This window comes from Stegodyphus dumicola, chromosome 9, assembly GCF_044657685.1.
Source record: "Stegodyphus dumicola isolate Sdum_Otavi_A_Nest chromosome 9, ASM4465768v1".
Taxonomy (NCBI): domain Eukaryota; kingdom Metazoa; phylum Arthropoda; class Arachnida; order Araneae; family Eresidae; genus Stegodyphus; species Stegodyphus dumicola.
The window spans coordinates 134,481,561-134,506,120 of record NC_140776.1 but is presented as its reverse complement, the minus strand read 5'-3'; the positions used below and the strand labels follow the sequence as shown (position 1 = coordinate 134,506,120).

The 24,560-nt window shown below is 32.4% G+C and overlaps 1 protein-coding gene across 1 annotated transcript in view; it reads left to right on the top strand.

Annotated features, from left to right (window-relative positions):
• The window catches only part of LOC118194773 (uncharacterized), a 414,199-nt gene that overhangs the window by 338,126 nt on the left and 51,513 nt on the right, over window positions 1-24,560 (top strand). The window contains exon 3 of the mRNA XM_085824136.1: window positions 23,858-23,993. Within this exon, the coding sequence (XP_085680262.1) occupies window positions 23,858-23,993 (136 nt within the window). The remainder of the gene's footprint in view (window positions 1-23,857; window positions 23,994-24,560) is intronic.

The window sequence follows — 24,560 nt, the reverse complement described above, 5'->3', positions numbered from 1 at the left end:
CGGAAACTTCCAACCAAATACAAAAACGTTACACGTCATGATATTGAACTGTACATCCACCTTTGTGAAACTTGCCAGTAAAAACAGAAAGGTATTAAAAGGGGCATTGCATTGTTGTCAAACCTATTAATTTTACCGAATTTAATTTCCGTTGTCAGGTAGATCTTACTAAATTTCAGTTTCAGACAAATGGAGAATGTGACCAAGATCATCTCCCAAAATGTGTGATTCTCAAGTCTTTAACTTTGAAAAGAGCTGAAGATGTAGTTTACAACCTTGTCTACACATTCTCGTTGCTTGGAGAGCCATTTATATTACAGCCTGACAACGGTAACCGAATTTGCCAATAATGTGGTGACCAGCTTGAAGAAGTTTTGGCCAGCACTTTAGATTGTCCATGGAAAGACTTGCCATTCACAAAAAAAGCTAATCATTAACAAAGAGCTCGGAAGAACTAATCAATATATCGAAAATATACTCTGTACTTGGAAGCAGGACAACAAATCTGACCGATGGAGTAAAGAACTGCATTTAATTTAAACTATGAAAACAGAGCTTACCATTCTAGGATCGAAAGAACACCATAACAAAGCTGCAAACCTAAAGTAGGGCTTACAACATCTTCTGTACCGGAAGACGTTTTAAAAGACAAAGAAATAGAGGAGCAGCTAGAAAAAGTAATCGAAAGCGTCTAAAAAATGGAGAAAGGTGAAACTAATCAGATTATGCAAGAGAAAAATCCTGTTTAAAAAACATATGAGCTTAACGTCGATAGTGGATTAAACAAGCATGATGAAGACTACTTACCGAAGAGATTTCCGTTTCTGATACCTGTTATGTGTGCTTAAGGGAAGCGACTGTCATAAAACAAATCTTACCGTCTGTGTCTATACTAGTAAAGATGATGAAATGGATATTTTGTGCAACCTTTGTTTCAAAACTTAAAGTGTGGTTGAAGATAAAATAAATTCTAAAATTAATCTAAAAGTACAAGCCAAAAAAGTGTAAATGAACTCTGAAAAAATACTGTCTGAAAAACTACTGTGCGAGTTCCTATTCCTGATGTTGACAAGGGGCGAGGTGATTCGTGTAAAATATTGGTAGTTGTAAATGGTTGTTGGTGCAGTAGGATAGAGTATGGTTTCTACCAACTTGGAACTTCTAAATAACTTTTAAAACACGTATATGCGAGGCCACAATTAACTTTATGCCCTAAGGACTTGCTCAGAATTGAATATAAATCTGACCATGAAATTCCTCTCTGGTCAGTTGCAGTTGTTCAATCCAGTGGAAGCGGCCAAGGAGTCGTCATATGTATGTGTAAAGCAAAGTGCCAAAATATGAAATGTCTTTGCTTGAAAAATATAATGAAATGTAATTCAAAATGTTATCGAGCCTACCATGCTGAAACAAGTAGATTGATTTTATTTATTTTTTTTATTTTTTATATAATTTTTTTCCTTCAATAAGGAAGGCATAAATTTTGTTTTCTACTACTTTCATTTTTCTTCACGTATTTTGAATAAATTTTTAATGGCACTGTTACTATTTTTTCCAGAAATAACATTTGTGTTTCTCTCAGGAATGTACTTCATTTAAATAGCCTTATCATAACCTTTTTTTTATACTTTGCCTAAATAGCATTTGTCATTCTATAGAATGCTTAGGTATTCTATACTATACCTAAGGAAAGTATGTACTAATTCTCACATTTCATACATCGCCTAAAAACGACCGATACTATACACAATGCCTATGCATTTTATATTTTGCTCGTAACATGGACAGCGCATGACTTCCTTGTATGGCCTATTAAATTATGTACATCTTTTTTTCTGAATTTCATTTAAACTTATTTCCTCGAACTCCATTCGACATATATTTCTGATTCACGTAATTTAGTTTTCACTTCGTGGCAAAGCAAAAATACATAAAACTTAAATCGCATTTATTAAAAATTGTAAAATAAAATAAAAAACACTAAATAAACAAAACATAAAATATGAAATGCAGTTAAAACAGTTAAAAAACAAGTTTTACAAATAAGATTAGAGTTTATACGCAAAAACAAGCAATTCGCTTAGTGGGCAAGAAGGCAGATTTTTCAGTGCACAAAGCTTAACAGTTTACTTTTGGTCCTATTCGGAAAAAAGACTTTGGAAGTGCAGAATTAATTCACTATTCTACTGAATTTCAAGTTTTAAATCGTTACGCCTATGGCGGTTCGTTACGCTTAATTCACCGCTTAAACTTTTAAATTTAATTTTTAAATTGTATAAAATTCTACAACTATTGCATGCAGATTAACTGAAGGCATAAAACCTTAGGAGACGCATAAAAACCACTTAATTTAACTACTTTTAAAGTAAAAAACGCACAGTTTACCACTAACATATAAGAATTAAAAAAAAAAAAAAAAACTAAGCTTACCGAGCCGGGTAACAGCGTGGGAATAAGATAGGTGCATCTCATTGCAACGAAAACGGAATGTGCACAACTACATGTTATAGCAGTCTCATAAACAAAATTTCAACATTCTACGACTACTCGTTCTTCAGTTATGCGAGATACATGCACACGTACGTACGTAAACAGCTAATATGCAAAAACATTGTTCAAATGGTTTCGAGAGCGGTTGAATTGGATATTTTTGTTGAAATAAAATATCCGAAAATTTTCGGGGTTGCAAATCTTCTTTTGTTTGTACAAGGAAGCAAAGTTTTGCTTACTCGTCAGTAGGTGTGTGTGTGATTATGGCAAAGCCTGGAGGGGCTATCTGCCTAAGGGAAGGTATGCCTTCGGGGAAGAATTTTTAAGGGTAACTGACTCGTATACACGTTACACATGGGGAAAACTACGAAAATGCCCATGCAGCCAGACAATTCGCGGGATTCGAACGTCGGACCGAACTACCAGGGTTCAGCGACTTTACCGTTCGGCCGCTGGTGGGCTCTACTTGTCAGTAGGAAATAAGAATGTTCGCATAAGAGCACTACCTTCCGTTTTAAATATCAAAACCAGGTTTTTATTCCAAAGGGACAATTTTCCCAGAAGGGCTATTCATTTCTTTTTGGCATTTTCCGTTGGTTCACTATCAACGTCATTTTTCAAATGTTTGCCACCAAATATTTGAGCCCTGAATTATATTTAAAGAAATTAAGTAATGAAGAAACTGCCTGAATGTACGTGCGTTTCTCGCACTGCGAAAAAACAACGGTGCCTAAAAACAAACAAATTTTGAATAAGGTAGTCCTTCACTTGAATATGGGTATTTGGAATTCTGAATTTGATTTATTATCTTTTTCATATTTTGTAAAGCACTTATGAGTTTTTTGATTAAGACATTCAACAATTTCAAAGCGAGCAATGGCAAAACTGTACAGGAAAAAAAGACATTTTTATCTCCAGTACGCTAGACTGTATATGGAAAATTCTAAGATACGCTCTTTTAAATATTTTGCGATATTGCTATTGAATTAAATTTTTTGGTTTAAGTGGAACATGATATTTAATAATGAAAGGTAACCCAGAAAACGTTAAAAAACGCCCTTTGGGAATGATATAAAATCTGAAAGATTTCAGAATTTTTTTTTATTTCTTTTTTTGGAATGACGTATGTGCTCAGGTATTTAAAGTTAAGAGAAAATATTTAAAATAGTCCTTCGTAAGAAGATTTCTGATTCCCAAATCCATGATTTTTTTAAAATGATTCTTGATGAAGATGATTATTTATACTCATGGTTTTGAACTTTTTACTTCTATCGCTGAAGTGTTTGGAATAAAGAGTACAGTTGTAAATAAATATCAGTCAGGTTTTTTTTTTAACATTTGAATAGCTGTAATAGTTTTAGTTATAATCTACACATTCTAGTAACTGTTTCTATGTAGTTTTTCTTTTTGTATTCTTAAAACCTCTTGGTACTTTGATTTGAATTGATTTCATATCAAAGTTTACTAAACTAAAATGAGTATCATATTACAAACATATAATTTCTAACACTGGAATTGCTGATAAAAGTAGGTCGATCATGATTTTAGTAACTTTGCTTGGCAAATTATGCATACAAGTTAAAGCGCAGAAAATATGATAATTGTTTCAGTAGATATTTACAAGTTGAAACTAATAATTTGCTATTTCCCAGACGCAATATTCCGCAATCATTGTTGTACACTGCAAGTTGGTCTTGTTTGAAGCATAATGTATCTAGTATTCCAAATGTAACAATCTCTGACTGAACCTAAGGGTTTTCATGATGCCTGTGATTACTAATTTCGTTCCAGGTCAATGTCTATAATTTACATTGCAAAACTGCACCACAGATTTGCAAATGAATGATGTATGTGAGTATTATCTGCATACATTATAGTTCGTATAATGAAATGCTATTGTTGAAATACTAAGGCACAAAATAGAGCTTCATGATTTTAATCGTAAATATGCTGAATTCTAATATAATCATCTTTAAATATTAAAGAATGTCATGAAAGTTAAGAAAAAAACATATGTAATGCAAATTTGAAGTTTTTCTCCAAGAATAAGCTAATTTGTTTCTTTAAATTATGGTACAAGTTGCTTTTATTAAACTGACCTAGGCGAATAATATATGCAGTGTTTCTTTAGGTACTTTCGTGCTATCGCTACCACCTTAGAAGAAATCGCCAAATTTTCGGGATATGAAAAAAATCTGGCAATCATGAGCATATCCATTCTTCAGGTAAACATGCTGATAACAGTCCTTCAGTCAAGAAATGTCTCCATTTACGTATGAGTTCTTTATGCTTATTTCTAAATTCCAACTATTTTAGAAACAAACCGAAACATTTTTTGCCTTAATTTTAAACATACGTTTGTAGAATTTGCCCATTTTCAAAACTGTTTGCAAAACTTTATTGGGAAATTGTAGGATAAAGAATTGTTAATAACAATAAAAATAATCAATTAATTGTAAATTTTAGGTTAAAAAAATGAGTAGACCAAACGGGCTGTTAGTCTCGAAAGGGGATTTTGCTTGATAAATGTTTGTTTCAATTTTCTTTCGAGTCTTTTGCGATTTAAAGACAAATGACATATTATTATTTTGCATCTAATTTGTCAGTTGTCAATTTGCAAACTAAACTATTTGAAAACAATTGGTATAGTTTTTACGCAACATATTTTTATGCGTTATTATTAATCAATGTGACTGATATAAATATAAATGCAATTATTTCATGATATATCTAATATACAGAATCTCCATGTCAGCCTAAATGCAATTGAGGTTCGAATCCCGCGAATGGGCTGGTTGCATGGGAGTTTTCGTGGTTTTTCCCCATTTGTAACGTGCATACGAGCCAGTTTCTCTTAGAAAGTCCTCCACGAAGGCATCCCTTCTTTACGCAGATAGCCCTCGTGTGATTTGCCATAATTGAACAATCCAATTGAAATCCAATTCAAGCCTAAATGCAATATTATTCATCCAATATACTATGAAATGTTTCGCTATTTCACCTGTTTGCTATTCATCTATTGATAATTTCTGCTGATAAATCTTATTGAATTTCAAAACCAGTCTTTTTGGGCGAATGTTAAAATCTGAACCCATTCAGATAAATCGCGAAAACATTTCCGAAATGGCCTACCAGTGGCCGAGCGGTAAAGTCGCTTAACTCTGTAGTTCGGTTCGGGACTCGATTCCCGACGAAGGGGCTGACTGCATGGGAGTTTTCGGAGTTTTCCTCAGGTGTGATATGTATACGAACCAATTTTCCTTAGAAAGTACTCCACGAAGGCCTATCGACCCTCTTACGGGGAAATAACCCTCGAACGCTTTGCCATGATCAAGTAAACCCAACCAGACCGGAAACGGGGCTAAATTACAATAGTTTCTTTATCCAACTGAAACTTTATCTGCCGTGGTTGGTTGCAAAATAGCTTATCTTTCACAATCATTCTGCGTTATTGTTATGTGTATTAAAGTTTTCAGCAGCCACGTATTGACCACGAAATTGATTTTTATAAAATAGAACATATATCTTCAATAAATAACAAAAAGGAATTATTTACATACAAGGAAGATCTTTTTAATCTTAAACTCTTAATTTTTCTCGAAATATGTATATGAATGTACTCCTTTAGAAGTGCATAAGAGTGCGAAGAAATAGCTGCTAGTATTCATAGATAATCAGCAGAAGATGTAAAAAAAACCGACACTTCTGATCATGGCAAATTTTCTGACGAGGCTGATCATAAAGAGCGAATTTATGAAAGTTTAAAAGTTCGTGGAATCTCAAACCAGCGCTGCATTGCCAAATATAGTAGACAGTATTTTGAATTTTCTATTCACAATGATTTATCTAAGTTTTATTTCCTTCTACGAAGTAAAGGAAGTATTGTAATCGCGAAAAATTTTCAGTATCGCATTTGAACGAAAATATACATTTCAACCACTCTTGAAACCATTTGAAGGATGTTTTTCCTGGCATCTATACTAACGAACAGAATAAAGGAGTTTTTGACAAAACGGATTATAAAATGGTTTCAAAATGGATTCGGAAGAAACCTTTTATGACGTCGGTACGTAAGTACGTGTGAGTACGTACGTATGTATCTATCTCGCATAACTCAAGAATGAGCAACAGTAGAACATTGAAATTTTGTATATGGGACTGCTATTACATGTAGTTGTGCACCTCACGTTTTCTTTGCAATCGGCTGTACCAATCGCATATAATTATATATATATAAATTTCCACTCTGTTACATGGCTCGGTGAGCCTAATTTTTTTTATCCTTATATGTTCGTAAATTGTGCAATTTTGCTTTCAAAAGTGATTGAATTTTGTAGTTTTTATGTTCCGGTTAGGTTTGTTATGCCTTTAGTTAATCTGCATGCAGTAGCTGCATAAATATTAAACAATTAAAACGTTTTAAGTGATGAGTTAAGCCTAACTAACCGCAATTTGTTTACATTTCTGTAGAACAGCGAAGCAGAAGACTTCAATGAATAGTGAAACAGATTCAGAATGATAGAAACTCAGTAGAATAGTGAATTAAGACAGTTTCTGCACCTTCAATATCTTTTTGCCGAGTTGGATCAAACGCAAACTTCGAGTTTTATGCCCCGTAAAAGCTGCCTTCTTGTCCCCTGACCAAATGACTTTTTTTTGCTTAGAACTCTAACTTTAATTGCAAAAATAGTTTCTTTAACATTTTTAATTGTATTTGGTGTTTTATGGTTTTCTGTATTTTACAATTGTTAATGAAGATGTTTTGAGTTTTTATATATTTTGACTTTGGCGCGAAATGAGAATTGAATTAATTAAATGAGAACTCCTAAATTATGCATACTCCTAACTTAGCAAAATTATTTTCAGCTTTTTGTGTAGTACTTCATTTTCAATGAATTCAGTGTTTTACAGTAGGCTGCTGAATTAGGTTTCCTATGAAACTGAAATATGCACTTGCTTGAAATCTTAAACGGATTTGAGGGGGGAAATATAGCAAGTTCTGGAACTTTATTTAGAAAGCTATATGACAAACCTTCAAAAATAAAGCTACATAAAATATCTAGTTCGACAGAGGTTTTTTTTAATGACCGGGCGCTTTGTATAATAACCATTGGTCTTGCACTACTACACTATCTACAGAGTATTAGCTACTAGTTTAATTTTTACTATTATATGCTATACAAGTAGAATCAGATATATATTGGTTTAAATAAGAATTGGGAATTCAAGGTTGAAGGATCTCCTTTATTGGTTGTTAGAGGTTGGAAGTGAACGCAACTGCAGGACCTATTTTCCATTATTTCAGGCAGAAATGAACTAGCATATTATTGGTAAGTAGAACTGCTTGACGGTGAATTTTCCCGGCAGACAAAAGGGTTTATTACGTATCCTAAATTTCAAAAATAAATCAAATCAATCAAAAATAAATCAAAGATCTTATACTTATGGAATGACAACATTCTGAACATTCGCTATTCACGAGGGCGCATGGACGATAGATTAAATATGCTTGGTTGAAACGCCTCTAAGAATTAATTGTGAGCAACGGTGCTTGGAATAATAATTAAAATCTTATATGTCGTGAACTTAAAATTAAATTGCACGATAATTAAAATAATAATTAAAATCTTATATGAGCCGACACTTACTTAACGACTGTTTTTAGTTTCTTCACCGATAATTTACAAGTTATGACCGAGTCTACAGATTTTTATTTTCAGAGAACACTATTTTAAATGAAATATGATAATAATGCGCTTCCATCAGATATAGTAAATCGTGATAACTACTAAACTATAATAATATTGAGATTAAAATTATTATATGTATAATAAAATTATAATTGCGGTGTCTCCTTTCGTATTTCAATTGAAATGTAATAGCAGTCATAAATAGTGAAATTACCATTACATTATAATTGAACTAATTGTAATTACCATTACAGTTACACTGAAAAATTAATTATTCAATTAATTGTATTACCATTACAGTTACACTGAGAAATTAATTATTCAATTAATTGTATTTCCAGTTACATTGTAATCGCACGATTTACAACTATTACATTGTAATTGCTAGTATGAGTTATTCAATTATAATGTAACTGCATTGCAACTGACGTACAACGTGATTAAATTACTTAAACTTGCATTTATATTTTAATTTTATTATAAATCAATTGCACTGCAACTGATTAATTCTAAATTCTTTGTAGAATACCGAAAAGGCAAAATTTTACAAAATGAAGAACAAAATATTTAGAAGAAAGTCAGTTGTAAAAATTAACAAAGAATTCAAAATCCAAAAATGTCTAAACATTGTTAAAATGCAGAAAGTAATTGATATAATAACCAATATTTTTTTTTGGTATCAAAGTACCTGATAAAAGTTTAAAATATTTTGCAGAAAATATTGTATTGTTAACACTTCTTACCATGAGGATGGAATATGGAATTTACAGTTTCTGAGTAATTTCACTTATACACTGATCACTTCACTAGTCTGCAGTATCACCTGTGACTCTTCTATAGCAACATTATTCACTATTAAGAGACAGGTAGTGTTTAATTCTGCTTGCATGTAATTAAAATTTTCATAAACGTTTTGTCCTAAGAACGTTTTGCAAACCAAGAAATAATAGTAGAACAATGTACTGAAAGAAATTCCTTTTCAAACAATTCCTTTTATATCCTAAAAAAAATATGGAAAATTCCGTTGAAAAATGAGGGTCTTTAAAACCAAAGCATGGCTAAAATATATGGACTGGTTTGTCTTAGGCTGCCATCTACTATAAATAAAGACGGTTCAGAGTAATAAATAATTTGTCACTCAATTTATCTGTGCGTACAGAAGGAAAAAAAGGGTTTTAACAGATTTAGCTTGGCCACTACTAACGCCGGAAGTGGTGGCCACTTTATTGTGAAAGCACATACTACGTTTGCCACCATTACCTCCTATGAAGGGATGGATAATTACATCCATATCTCCTACGAGATTCGAACCCAGGTCTTTCAGTATCGCAGTGGACTCTCCTAACCACTGTACCTTCTGGCTGCATAAATAAACACAATATTTCAAATTATAACGATGCACAAAAGCAAAACTGCAATCAAATAGCTCAAATATTTACAAAAATGTGCAAAAATAGTTAATATGAAATAGCAAAAACCTTAAATTTCATAGTCCTCTTTGCTGATCGTAAATACTTCGTTATACCATGGCGCCGCTTGTAATAACACTTTTTTCACCTCCTGTCTCCTTTCGTCGAGGTTTAATTTTACCTAAAAAGTAAAAACACTTCGAGGCTTACTGATTATATCACGAAATTTGGTTTGGTTTATTTACAATGGCAAGGCAATCGAGGGTTATCTGCCTGAGGGTAAGTATGCCTATGAGGACTTTCTAAGAAAAACTGGCTCGTGTACATGTTATACATGGAGAAAATGAGACCTAACTACCAATGATAGCGACTTTACCTCTCGGGCGCTGGTGGACGAAGCAGTTAGGATTTAAACATTTAAGAGCGTGAAAAGGTTCTTTCTGAATTATAAACTTAGTTCTCATCAACTGAAATTAAATGATATGTATACCAATATTAAATAATTCATTTGCACGCAATTCACTTTACAAACTCATGTTCAATAACTTTTGCTTTGCTTTGTTCTCACCTGTTTTAAACCAGGTGAAATTTAATTTATATACTTTTAAACGTCCTGCCGTATATATACATGGCCTTTTATTCAAACTCAAATTTAATAGCGTCAGTTAGGAATGAAACATATTGAGTTTATGTCTCGCTCTGCATCTGGTGCATGCCTAGGTTTCAATTTCCATTTCATAAGATGTAAATGTGTTCTGCAATTCAAAGCTCTGTTTGCGTGGAAATGCGCTTCTGAAATTTCATTTGAGTTCGAATCCTGCCGTTTATGTTAGTAACAAGGGAAGTTTAAAATTGGGCTGGAATGCCATCATCTGCCTCATTTAACCGGAGCAAATTAAAATAATCAACTAAGTTTGTGCTTTGCTCTGCGCAATTAGAATTTGTTCCAGCTTTTGAAACTTAATATAATAGCATATAATACTTACGTGGGGTAGTAATGAAGCTAATAAGGAGATAAATACTTAAATATGATGCCTTAATAAATATTATCGCAGATTGCTATGTAAATGATTCAATTTTGTAATTGCTGTGTCTTACCGTTACTAATTAAAGTAATTATGCAAGATATTAGCAAACTGAGACTCAATTTTATATTTACTACGAGAAAAGCCGATAGATTATTTCGAAGTTTATTCAAATGCATTGTATGTGAATGTACAGCAAAATATTTGAGAAAAATCAGTAATGACTTATTATGTATTTAAAAAATTTCGCTTAAATACAAATTTTACGATAGAAATTATTATTCATGATTTTGAAGGCAGATATAATGCAAGTCCATTAAAGGAACTGAAACCAAGAAAACTTATTCCCAGCAAAATATTTTGGCTACAGGGTCAGTTTAAGACTCTCGTAACACCCACATTTGAGTTGGTCCAAACTTGAGAGGGACCCAGCAAGAGGCTTTTGGATTTGACAATTTTTCATGTAGTTCTGAAAATCTACATAATTCCTATCGCAAATTACAGGACAGTAGACCGAAAACTTTTTCTTTTACTTATTATGTATTCTTAAAAGTCGATGCATGCGACCACGAAGCTTTAGGGGACCCTTTTGGATCCTATCTCATTCGTGATAAAGAACCCGTTATGAAAAGGGAAAAGTCACATGGGTTCTGAGAAAAAAATATGTGGGTTCTGGACCAGGTTCGTGTTCCAGTCTTGGGATATAATTGATTTCATATGTATGTTTTATTTTGTCAGAAGTGGTTAAAAAAGTTGAAGAAGGTTTGCGAAGTCAGTAACATGAATGACTAAGCGAATAGGGCATAATACTACAGCGTCAGAAATTGTGTACATAAAGAACTTTATATTTAACTAACTAAAGTATAATGAATATTTCATTAGTTGGAAATTTAGTTTGATGGGGGCTAAATCAAACATTGTATTTTATTACGTACACAAACTATCTCACTCAAAAGGCAAAAGTTGTTTTTATACAATTATATCGTCTTTTTTAAGAATTTTTGAATTAGATGCATATTGCATTGGATTTAATATTTAAGTAAATAATACAATAGAGTTCTTCCAGAGAACACTTCATTATAAATAATAAAAAAGTAGAATAAATTGTCCTTTATCTGAAATTTGGGGACAAGACACTACAACGAATTGAAAGACTGCTTTCACTGTCGGTTTTTAAAATAGATATCAGTGAAAAACATTTTAGGAAAACTATATGTAGAAAGCAAATATCGACGTATTATTTTTTTTCTTTTCCACTTGACATCAGTACCTAGTACTAGCATATAAATTAAACTAATTGAATCAGAAATTAACATCAATTAAATCTTCTATATATTGAATTTCGTACAAATTTGTCACTGTTAGATACTCAAGTTCAGACGTAAAAAACGTACAGGATACGTAAAAACAAACACAAATACATAAACCATTTTCCTAGATATATGAATCTTCAGCAGTCTACCCGCTCAATCAGTCGTTGACGTCACTAATGACGTTGGGACATTAATGACGTTGGGACATGACTAAAATTGCAGGCGTAAAACATTTTCAGAGAACAGCATTGTAAAAGACTGTTCAGAAAGAAAGGCATTGTAAACAACTTCGAACGTGTTAGCAAGATATCAGTTATAGGAAAACAACGAGGGAAATGGATAAAGTTGTTTTATCTGAATGGAAAAAATGCTGTCGAGAAGTAGTGTGAGTTTAGAGGTGAAACTACATGTAAAGACATGGCCCATGTTCCGTAAAACTGTATGTAAAACGATTTGTGCAAATCAGATACACAAGTCATAGACCATAATCCGGAAAAACGCGTGTTCCTGTTGAAGTTGTGCAGAAGTGAATAACACAATTACTGCAGGTCCATTGCATACTGTAAGAAGTGTTTTTCGCAGTTTGGAGTACCGAAAACCATAGTTAAGGTTGTGCGCTCTGTTCTGTGGTTGTTTCCGTTATCGATTTCAAATGCTCTCAAATGCTGCAACTTGGAGACGAGCAATAGTGCATCGACTTAGAGAATTTTTTCTACATTACATGTGATGAAGGCAGCAGGTGATTGATATTATGGACGAATGTGAGGATTTTATTTGGCATATTTCTGTTTTTCGTAGATTTATTTATATGTCTCAATACAAAGGTGAGTTAAAGAATTATTGCATCACTCTGCAGTTGCTGTTGTGATGGAACCGGTACCATGCCTAACTAGCAATGGAAGATCCGTGGTTTGAATATCACTTTTATTTTCGGTTTATTTTTCAGGTTTTTTGGCTCCGAAAAAACATTCTGTCGTAAACTGATCCCAAAAAAGCAGAGCTTTATTTATGTCCAACTGATGCTTTATTCCAGGTCATAACCGGGACTTCAAATTTTAATCTATTTAAAATTTGTTGGTTTAAAAGTAGGTGAATGACAGAAATTCTTATTTTCCGATGTTTTTACTAACCAATTTCTGTTTTCGCCTGGTGTTAAGAACGATAATAATTGTTTAATAATTAATCCAGTCCTGGGAAAAATAATCACTATTTGAAATATCGTTTTTGCTTTTTACTTTCCTCCTTAGAGTGTTGTAAATGACTGAATATACTGACAGCCCAAAATTTTTACCGTTCATTATTGACCAATCGCATAATTAGGGTCCAAGTGTTCTAGTTGCGTGACTGCGTAACTAGATTCTTGAAATAACTAAGTTCTCGAAATACGTCGAAAATTAAATCCCTTACCATTGTCAACAAAAGATTAACACATGATAATGAGGAGGAGGCTTAGCTTGTGAGATATCTATGAGTTATTGAAAGAAAATATTAAATGAAAATATAAATAAGGAGAAAACAGATGAATGAGAAGCAACTTCAGTTTTGATCATATATAATATATTACATATATTATACAAGTGCTTACAATTTTTGCTTTAGAAATAAAATTATTAGTGGCAATATATTATGTAATAGTCCATAGGAACCTTCCCTATAAATAAAATTTTGAAGGGTGTAGGGATTTATATTTATTTTAACTAATGATTTAAATTTTAGTTCAGACTTTCCTATAAGCCTTCATTCCCCTAATTGTCAGTGCCAGAATAGTTAATTTTGGTAGCGCGCGGGGAAGAATGCAATTTCTACTTTGAGAAGGAAAAGTTTAAATACCGAGTTTTTAGAAGGGAAGTGAGAGAGTTGGGCTCTAGCTGCCGTCTCTGCTGTAGGTATGTTTGCTCATTGCTGGTTCAAAGTGGCTTAATTTGCTTTGCTTTGTTGCCACTAACTTAGAAGAGGGGTTGAAGTTCGGGATCTCGCTGAGCCCCTTAGGTTAGTTTAGCACTTGTTAAACATTTCAAATTTTAATTTACAATTACCTGCTTTTCAGTTACCGCCCAAGTAGAGGCGAAGTTTGTTAGCGTTGAGTTGACGCATTGTAAATTTTAAAGAGTTAATAAAGGGTTTGAACCTTTCTTCTGTATAGTTTCCTGCTACTCCTGTATCCAGATATAAGTTACCCACCGGGACCCTACAAAGGAGCGTCGAAAGTATTTAAATTGGTCTTGTCTGGAAATACACCTGTTCGATTTTTTCACTCTTCGCGTTGATGAAAATCATATGATTAGTTGCCCCTCTCGTAAAGTATTACGTTTCGTAAACTGCTTAATCAAAACAATTAAAAGTAGTTATGTACCATGGTAAGGAAAAATTAAAATTTTAAGTTTTATTTTCTAATACCGAAGAGACAACTTACATATGTAACCTTAAAAAATATTTATTAACATTTCATTAGTAATTAACTGGTTAAGTCCGCAGTTTACAGTTTCCGATATATCTTTCTAGTGCCAAAAAGTGTAATGTATTGATCTGTATTTTATTCTCTGAAATTAGTATAAGAGTTATTAACTTACATAAGCAAATTGTTTGAACAAATGAAGAATGCATTTTTAAGCATATGAAATTATTTCAAAATAACTAATATTTTGATTTCGCAAGCAGGAATCTCTGTGCAAAATATACTGTATTTGTTTTTGTTTGAAAAATTCATTCCAGCCATCAATGAAAATCATGAAAATTCATTCCAGCCATCAATATCGTTAAGAAACAATTTTATCTTTATTCAAAATTTCCCAATATTTTTAAATACTTGAGGACAATTAATTAACTAAGCCTAAGAATTTTACAACTATTATTTGTTTGTCAGGATTTATTATCTTCATACAAGTATAAATTCTTATTCTCTTTGGTAACATAAATTATGAGAACTCTACCTACAACGTAAGAGACTTATCGCTATGTCTCAGATATTAAAAGAGACTGTGAAGGAAGCAAAAGGCTCTTTTATTTAACTCAGATAAAAGTTAATAGAAGGCACGTTTCGTGCTTATAGAACCAACCAGCAGGTCAAAGGACCAAATCAGAAGTAATAATTTTAACTTTAAAGTAAATTGTAAGTTAGCCAAAAGCTACACAGACAGAATGTGCGCAAGTTCGCTCAAACCTAAAAATCGCTGTAACAAGGCTAATGGCGAGAATAATGTAACGCCGTAGATCAACTGCTCTCAGGATAATCAAAAAAATTTCGGTATTTAAATCAAATAGCAACGTGGCCTTCAGCAGGCGACAAACGCTCGGATTCTATCATCTAACCTTCCCTTAAATATTCACTCTTTCTACCTCATTTGAATTAGCGTGAATTAGAATTTAGAATTCTGGGAGGAAAATGGAAAGCGAGAAAGACAGAAAAGCTAATTCTCATAAAATAACCGGTTATACTATGTATTATAACCGGAATGTGGAGTCGAGAGGGAAAATGACCGACTCTGACTCCGAATCCTGGAATTTTAATGACTCCGACTTCGACTCCTTCATATATATGTAAATATACAATCATGGGTACAGCTTTTTTTAATATAAAAGAAGTCGACGCTACAGATAAAAATTGATGCATGGCAGTTTTTTTATATTAATTAACATTTATCATGAAATGGAAAAACTGCCATTAGTAATTTCTAAGAAACAGTAAAACTTCGGCAAAATCTTCTTTGTTAGAGGACCATAGATTTGATAAACTTCAGAATTGAGAAGAATCTTTCCACCCTGACTTGAGTAGGAAGAAGAGCTGTTACTTCCTTTAACTTTTCAGGATAGATTTTTGTAAGTTCTAAAAGAGGTGTGTTGCAAGAGCAATCATATTTATCTATCTCTTCAAAGGCCGTGTATAAATCTGGCTTGTATTTTTTAATTTTTATATCTAAAGGCTATTGTTGCTTTATTTTCATTCGCTTTGCCTTAGCCTTTTCAATATTATCCAAATATTTCTCAAAATCTAATTCATCACTGGAAAGAAGATGTTAGAGACTCAGTTGCAATATTTGCAGTTTGACTGTCCTGATGTGAATACTCCAGTTGTTCTGAGAATAATTTTATTCTTAGTGAAAGTTCATAGATGGCTTTCTTTGCCTTTTTAATCTGTTTGTCATCCAACAAATTTCGGCGTTTTGGATCTACATGTATTGAACCCAGCGCGATCTTATTGTCTATCAAACTAGTTTCTCTTTTCTTCATTGAAGAAACGATTCCTTCTGCAATAAACCATCCATTTCAGAAAGAACAAACATCGCATTCTTCCAGTCTTGCCTCTTGTTAATTCTTTAGATTGTAGCTTTTTGGCAGCTATATACTGTATAGAAAGAAGGGTTTCCAATTCTTCAAGATCATTCCACAGTCTTTCTGTCGGTGAAATATTAGGGTTATTTACATCTTCTGAAAAAGTTATTAATCCTAACAACCACTATATCATCAAATGTGTACTTTTCCATTGCGTTGTTCCTTTTTCTGCTCGCTTCCTAAGTATGGCATCAATTTTGGGAGTTCTTGCTGCTTACCTCAATTCACCAATGAGATTAGTAACTAAATGAATCAGTTTAATCAATAATGGCAAATATCACATCCATCCTGCTCCCTTATATTTATTTACTAATATGTCAATAAAATAGACAATAACTATTTATTAATGTATATAGTTCATAAATAAAAATATTAACTGAGTTTGTCAATAAGGGTTTTCAATTCACTTTAATTTCATTTCAAATTCAAACTATTCAACAAAAACTGAAGTCGGAGTCGACGTGTTTTTTAGCGACTCCAACTCCGACTCCTTTTACCCAAAAGTCTATCCGACTCCATGACTCCGACTCCACTGCCCTGATTATAACTAGTTATATTATGGATCTTGAATTGGCAACAGTTGTGTGGGAGAAGGGATTACAAAAATGAAAAATCTTAACAATCTTAAACGTTCGATACGTAATTCAAACGAAATTGCTAGTACGAGTATTAATGGACTATTTAATGTTGTACCGCTTAAGAATTTACACTTTTCTAAATCTAATTCAAGTTTGTCTGTTTTGTAAATGATTACTCCTATTAAAAGAGTAAAATACACTGCCTTGATGTATTTTCACTTATGTGATACGCATTTTTTGACTTCGCCTCATGTAAGACAAAATTTATTATACTTGTTTAGCGATATTTATCAACATATATTATAAACTACTTATTCGCTGAGAAATACTTATGTCTGTTTAATGACTTGAACTAGCAAAGAGCCACTACAGTTAATATGTTTCTAACTGTGCATATCACTGACACTAACTATGATATTAATTCAGAAGTCAAACAACAAAAATCAGCGTTATATTTACAAAATTTTCACAGGACTAGTTTCGATGGTTTTACCGAACCACCATCTTCAGCTGCAAAACTGCTTATTCTTGTCCAGGCTTTCTTATCTTATCTAATCATTATTTCCTATCTTGTTCATTTGCGGTTTTCCAGCTGAAGATGGTGGTTCCGTAAAACCATCGAAATTAGTCCTGTGAAAATTTTCTAAATATAACGCTGATTTTTGTTGTTTGACTTCTGAATTAGTATTTATTCGGCGTGTTATTGTGTCTTAAATAACTATGATATGTTAAAACCTTCGATGACATTCAGTAGAATAAAACCCATTATGTTTCTTCTGTTGTCTTACTCCTTATTAAACTCTTCTTCTTTCCGAAATATTTGACTTCTTCTGTGAGATTATAAGTTTCATTTTTGTTCTCTTTTTCCTCCAATTCCCTTTCATTAATTAGATTTTTCACGTATTTCTGAGTTTAAATCTGTATAAACAAAACTTTAATATCCCAAATACCTCTAATTCTTTCTTCGCGAAACTATCTAATTAAACAGAAATATGGAACAAGTTTTACTCATTTAAAGAGTCCGAAATGGCGAAGTAAGAGAAAGTAATTAAATTTAGTTCTTACTTTTTACCAGGCTATTTAATTTGCTACATAAATACGGTTATTTAATTCAGATTCTATGTTCTTCTTATCAAGTCAACTATGAAATGGAGACTTGTAGTTTATTTTTATCATTTAATCGAAATATATGGCTCTCGAAGAAAATATTGATTGAACCTTATCTCATTTTTGCAAAGATATGAATGCAATTTACAGCTTAAGATCGCTGTAATTGGAATTTTATACAAAGGAAAATGAATTTTTTTAGAAAATGGCAAACAATTAACTACAGTTTGTGATGGGGATATTTTTTAAATGGAAATTAATTTCGATATATTAAAAGTATCTGATTTTGAAATTCCATCAGCCGAGCATAAAAGTTTATATGAACATTTATAATGAACTTTTATTGAAAAAAATGCTTTACGCGTAGTTACTTTTAATGATAACATTAATTGCATTAAACTTGCAGTACTTTGCTTCGGGTTATAAAAGATATTCTATTTAGTTAAAATTCTTAACCTGTACTTCTCATTAAAACTTTTGAATATTTAACATGCTTTAAAGGTAATATGAATTTATGAACAGTATGATATGTAAAAATATGTATGAACAGACGTATATCGTAAATGCTAACGTTTAATTATTTTGTGTTCCCTAAATTCTTTTAATATAATTAATTAATGATTAATATGCATAATGCGAAAAATATGCTAAATTACTAAATTTTCTAATTACGTGATATTATTAGGTTTGTATTCTGAATTATAGTATATGCACACAAAAAATTGCGCAATGAGTTGAATTTCCAATTTCGTTTTATTATTGTCTGGTGCATCTCAACATAATGGAAAGTCAGCTCATTTTAAAACTTAAATATTAACGTCCAGAATCAGAAAAGGAAGGTTAAAGAAAAGAAGGCACAGAGACGTAAATTTTGCTGAGTTTTGAGATCTTAATACCTGATGCTTTCGTTATCTACAACGTAGCAATTTTGAGAAAAATGTGAAATTCAAATATACTGGTAGGAGGGAAACGGAAAGTGTCTTCACTTCACTGCTGAAATGAAACTTTCCTGATTTCCCCCTTGAGCCCAGCTAGCTTTAGAAACCTTAACTTCCTCATTTTTTTAAAAGACTGAAACGTGCGAGTCAATCCCCTCCTTCTTTTCTCTCAATCAGGATTTCATTCTTTTCAGCAGACAGTACATTAGGATTTTACGGATTTCAGCTTGAAAGACTGGGCCTTCATTCAATCAAACTCTCCACATTTTCCAATTTAGTCTTTTATTGGTAGCTCTACCAGCTATTTATTTCGTAAGATTTATTTGTGCAGTACCTGTATATCTTTTAAAAATATATCTTTACCGTTAAAATTGTATACAAAATATTTTTCAAATGTGTGCACCTATTTTTCATAGAGATTCACTTTTACTGTTTTCAAACATTTACAATTCACATCCAAGAAAATTCCGAATTGATTTGAATCGAGTTGAAACAACATACATAACATTAGTTTTCCTGTATGGTTCTTTAAATTTATATTTATCAGTTGTTTATTTAAACTATTTTACGCAAATTATGGGTTTCTTTTAAAATTAAACTAATTACTATTTTAATAAATTATAAAATTAAATAATTTATTTGCATATAATAGTGTTATAAATAAGTCACTTTTTATGTTGTATGATTTGTACCTAATTTTGAGTGTTAATTTTAGAAAATATTGTACTAAGGTGAGTGAAGGCCAGCTAAGAAAAGTTCGATTTTCCTTACATATAAATTTTCAAAAATGCTGCATTTCCTAAAATTGATTATCTGAAGCTTTTGTGTTTTCTCAAATTTATTTGATAGTTAAAATTATGCCCTTGAATTAACTTTGTGTATATTTCAAAAATACGTCTTCTTAAAACTTTCATAAAAAATTATGCATTTTTCAAAGTTATACCGCACTTTGCCACTATTAGATAATTGAGACTTTAGAATTATTTTCATAAATAGAAATTATAGTCATTGAACATTTATTGGAAACGATATAAAAACCTCTTGTCTATATATTTTTCTTAATAATGTTTTTAATTGATATTAATAGAAACATTCGACACCATAGTAACTATGGCCAAATAAAGTTTTCAAAAACATTTAATGGTCTAAGGAAACTTAACAGCACTAAAAATGTCAGCTGTTAATATTTTTAGAAACTGCATTCACACTTCAACTAATAAATATAGAATACATGTTATATAAAACACACATAACAAGATTATTATTTTGGAACACTCGACAAATGTGTTACAAAGAAACAATTAAATGCTAGTACTTATATGACGTTTATCACTTCAGTTGGCCATATAAGTTGAATTATTGTAAATAACTATTCGTTGCTTCAATAACAACCCTGGAAATGTCAGTTGTTAATGTTTTTAGAAACTTAATTAGCACTGCAACTAATAACCCGAAGCTACATATAACAAAAATATGTATCTTACAGTGTTCGGTTACCAGTTTGCTTTGTCATATAAATGAAACTGTTATAAATAACTTTGCATTGCTTAATATCATTCACCTTCATGCAACAAATTCTAAACAGTTAAGTAAACATCATATAACACAAAGAAGCAATTTATTTATAGCGCAAGTATATTATACAAAAATTAATCTTTTAATTGATGACTGTGTCCTTCGTTTCTTGCAAACTAACCAACTTGCAATTTTATATAGCTTTATATGATAATGTATGTGATTTTATTTTATGAAATTTCTAGCTGTCTTCCAACTAAAACATTATTTAACGTGATGGCTAAAATTTTAGAAAGATAATTTTGCTTAAGCATATGAGTAATGAATTAAGACAATCGTATGAATAGTTTATTATTTTAAATAATGTTTTTCAAAACAATTTGGGTTAGAGCGTTTGTGTTTAACATATTGTTCGGTTAGGTTACGTTATTCGAATACAGCAAAAGACACGAGAGCTAACTATTTAAGGAGAGGGAGGCATTCCTGTAGAACGTTTTATTTCATACCTTAAGCCTATAAATAAATTATAAAATGCTAACCACACTAAATACATAGAAACTTCAGATCATGCATCTGGAATTTCTGAATCACTTAATCATTCAAAAATTCAAAGATGTGAGTTTAAGTAATATAATTTTAGTTTCCATAGATCTGAAAATACTATGTGTGCTACGATGATAATTATTACTCACGAAGTAGAAACTACAGAGGTAGCTATGCATCTGACGATATTTTACATTTATACGAATTGTCACAAGAGCATACTTCCTGACAGTGAATGTAATTAATAAAATAAGTATTCGAATAGATAATATAATTCATTGTATTATCTATTCGAATTAAATAGTGAGTAAACATTGTTTTACATACATTAAAAAATGCATAGAACTTCCCATCCATTGGTAGAAACTAAAATGGTGCATTAAGCGAGTAGACATTGTTTTACACAGATTTAAAAAAATAAACTAATGCATGGAACTTTCCATCCATTGGTAGAAACTATAATTGTGCATTATCGAATCAACGTTATTTTACATAGATTAAAAAATTAAATTACACACGGAACTTCCCAAAATTTACTAATAGCTAGATTATTTCAAAATTGGGCAAAGCAAATATCGAAGGACCTAGTACTCTACATTTCTAAAACTTAAGAGTAGATGATTAAAAATACACCTGAGCACTTTGTTGTTTTTTTGACTCTTTAGAAAATCTATGGATATGATCTTTAGCTTAGTGTCAACATTTTATAGATTACTTTTATCAATCTACTAGCAGAAGAATAATCAGGAGGTTTAAAGTCCTGTGCATGTTGAAATAACATTTGTGATAAGCCACAAGAACAAATGCAAGAAATATAGGGATTTTTTATCGTTTTTCGAAACAGTCGTACTTTAATAATAGTTTATTCTAACACACTGTTAAGACAGACTTTCATACCTTGCTTCTGAAAGCTGCAGAATGTAACCTGCTGAAGCGTGGGTGGTTAAATACTATAATAGGAATTGATAGATTTAACCGGAATACAAATGCATGGATAGATACTTATAACGCTTTTTACTTCTAATGCAGTTTAGTATAATGTCGTTAGAAATATTCTTCGAGATGATTTTTAAAATTTTATACTCAAAATGATGTCAATATATTTGAAACAATACAGAACAAAATAGCAATAATAATAATTTAAGAAAGATTTGCCTAGTTAATTTTACGTTAGGTCAGTTTCTTTAGCCTAATTATTTCAAAATTATTTAGAAGCACAATTATGACAGACATTTAATACAAATGTTGAAATAATTCAATGATATGAGAGAAGAATTCTGCACAAAATATGATTCAAATAGTTGAGCATTAAGAATTTGCAGTTTATAACCATTTTTAAAAAAGGTATTACTGTATTTGGAAATAAAAATGAAGTATTGAAAGTAGTAAATCTATCTGTTTTTGTCAGTGGCAATAAATGACATAGATTTAAATGAAGGTAGTCTGTGTAATTTTATACTTTGAATTTTTGGATCTGCTACTGGTTAATACGAGGGTTGGAACTTTAATAGTGGCAACACAGCTGAAAAAACGCTACGCAACAAAACCAAAGAATATCACGTATACCACACGTAAACTACATACCTATCTTACCTCTCAGCAAAAAGACTCGTCCTGCCTACGTCACGCGCATGCGAAGTGACGCGAAGAAGGGATCATTGCATTAGCTCGCGGTCTAAAGTAAGTGTTGTCACCATGTTTTCAAAACAAGAGCAACGATGTTGCATAAAAATTGAATGTGCCAGAGGTCGTACAGCACGACAGTGTCATCAAGAGCTTCAAGAGGCTTGCGGGGAATCTGCATTGCCTTACAGAACCGTAGCAAGATGGGTGAAAGCATTCAATGAAGGACGCCAAAACGTGGCAAACATGCTGCGGCCAGGTCGTCCGAGTGTCAGCGATGCAGACGTGCAAGCTGTTGCCGCACTAATGGACAGTGGTCGCCGCCAAACGATTCGTCAGCTGGCCGGACAAACAGGATTAGCGCATACGACTGTGCTGCACATTCTGAAGGAACGCCTGTCCATGAGAAAAATTGCTTCACGATGGGTTCCACATTAATTGACGGAAATGCAGAAATGGCTACGATACGATGCCGCCCGAACCCACCTGGAGCGCTATGAGCGCGAATGAGATGCTTTTTACGCCGTATCATTACGCTGGATAAGACTTGGGCCCGATCGTACCAGCCAGAACTGAAACGCCAATCAACGAATGGCATCATCACGGGTCACCACGACGTTCGAAATTTCGTCAGAACCCCAGCAATGTGAAAGTTATCGTGATTCTCGTGTACGACTGTGATGGTGTCATCCTAACGCATACCGTTCCCCCACAGCAGATCGTCACTGCGCAGTATTACTGCTCATTTTTGGAGCACAATCTCCGACAAGCTTTGAGAAAAATACGGCGACAATTTCTGCAGAACGCTCCTCTCATTTTGCATGACAATGCTTGGCCGCATGCAGCGCAAGCTGTGACTGATTTGTTCAAGCGATGGGGATGGGAAGTGCATTACCATCCACCATACTCCCCAGATCTAAGCCCTTGTGACTATGACTTAATTCCTAAGATGTAGGAACCACTTCGTAGCACTCGCTTCCGAACTGTTCCTGAGATTCTTGCGGCAGTTGACCGGTCCATTCAAACTATCAACAAAACAGGCGCTGCTACAGGTATTCTGCGACTTCCACATCGTTGGAAACGGGTTGTACACAATGCTGGCGACTATATTCAAGGACTGTGAAACATGGTGACATGAATCACTTTTGTATTCCTTGTAAATAAATAGTTGCCACTATTAAAGTTCCAACCCTCGTATTTTCGATTTTTGAAAAATTATTCGAATCATATTACTTTGTTAAATGTGAGAGGAAATAAACACTATCAGCTGAATTTCTTTTTTTTTTTTCTTTTCCAGCTGCACAAGTCGGTGCAAGGTCATGTGTATTTAAAACACACCGATCTTGAGACAGAAGGGGTTTACAGATGTGAAGCATCAGCTGAATCTCCCACATTTCAAACCGTGGAAGCAGAGAAACAACTGAAAGTGTACGGTGAGTTTATTTGGTTATTAATGACACATTTGTTTGCCAAATCAACATAGCACATAACTGTAAAAAAGTTGCCTGTTTCCCAAATAAGCATAACACATAACTGTAAAAAAGTTCCCTCTAAAGTTACTTAACTCAGTTTGTGATGTTCTATATTATTAGAACATCACAAACTGAGCTAAGTAAAAACTCTAGTAAATTTCAATCTAAAAGGATTTATACAGGTTATAATTTAGGTTTCATTACTTATATTAGTATATTAGTATATGTTTCTCTATATATTAGACTCCTAAATGTACTTTGCGATCTTTATTTCCTACTTTCAGTTACGAAAATGTTTTTAAATTTAAAATGTTTGTGCAACTAAAATAATTAAAAGGCAAATATTTATGTACTGCCATTTTTAAATTTAAAAGATCAATTTTGTAAAAGATACGAATTCTAATTTTTATAAGGTATATAAGGTGCCTAGAGTTATATTCAGTAAACGTTTACGCTTCTTCTATAAAACTAGTAAACCCACAATTTTTTGACGAATTAAACTCACTGCGTTATGAACATAGCCTTGAA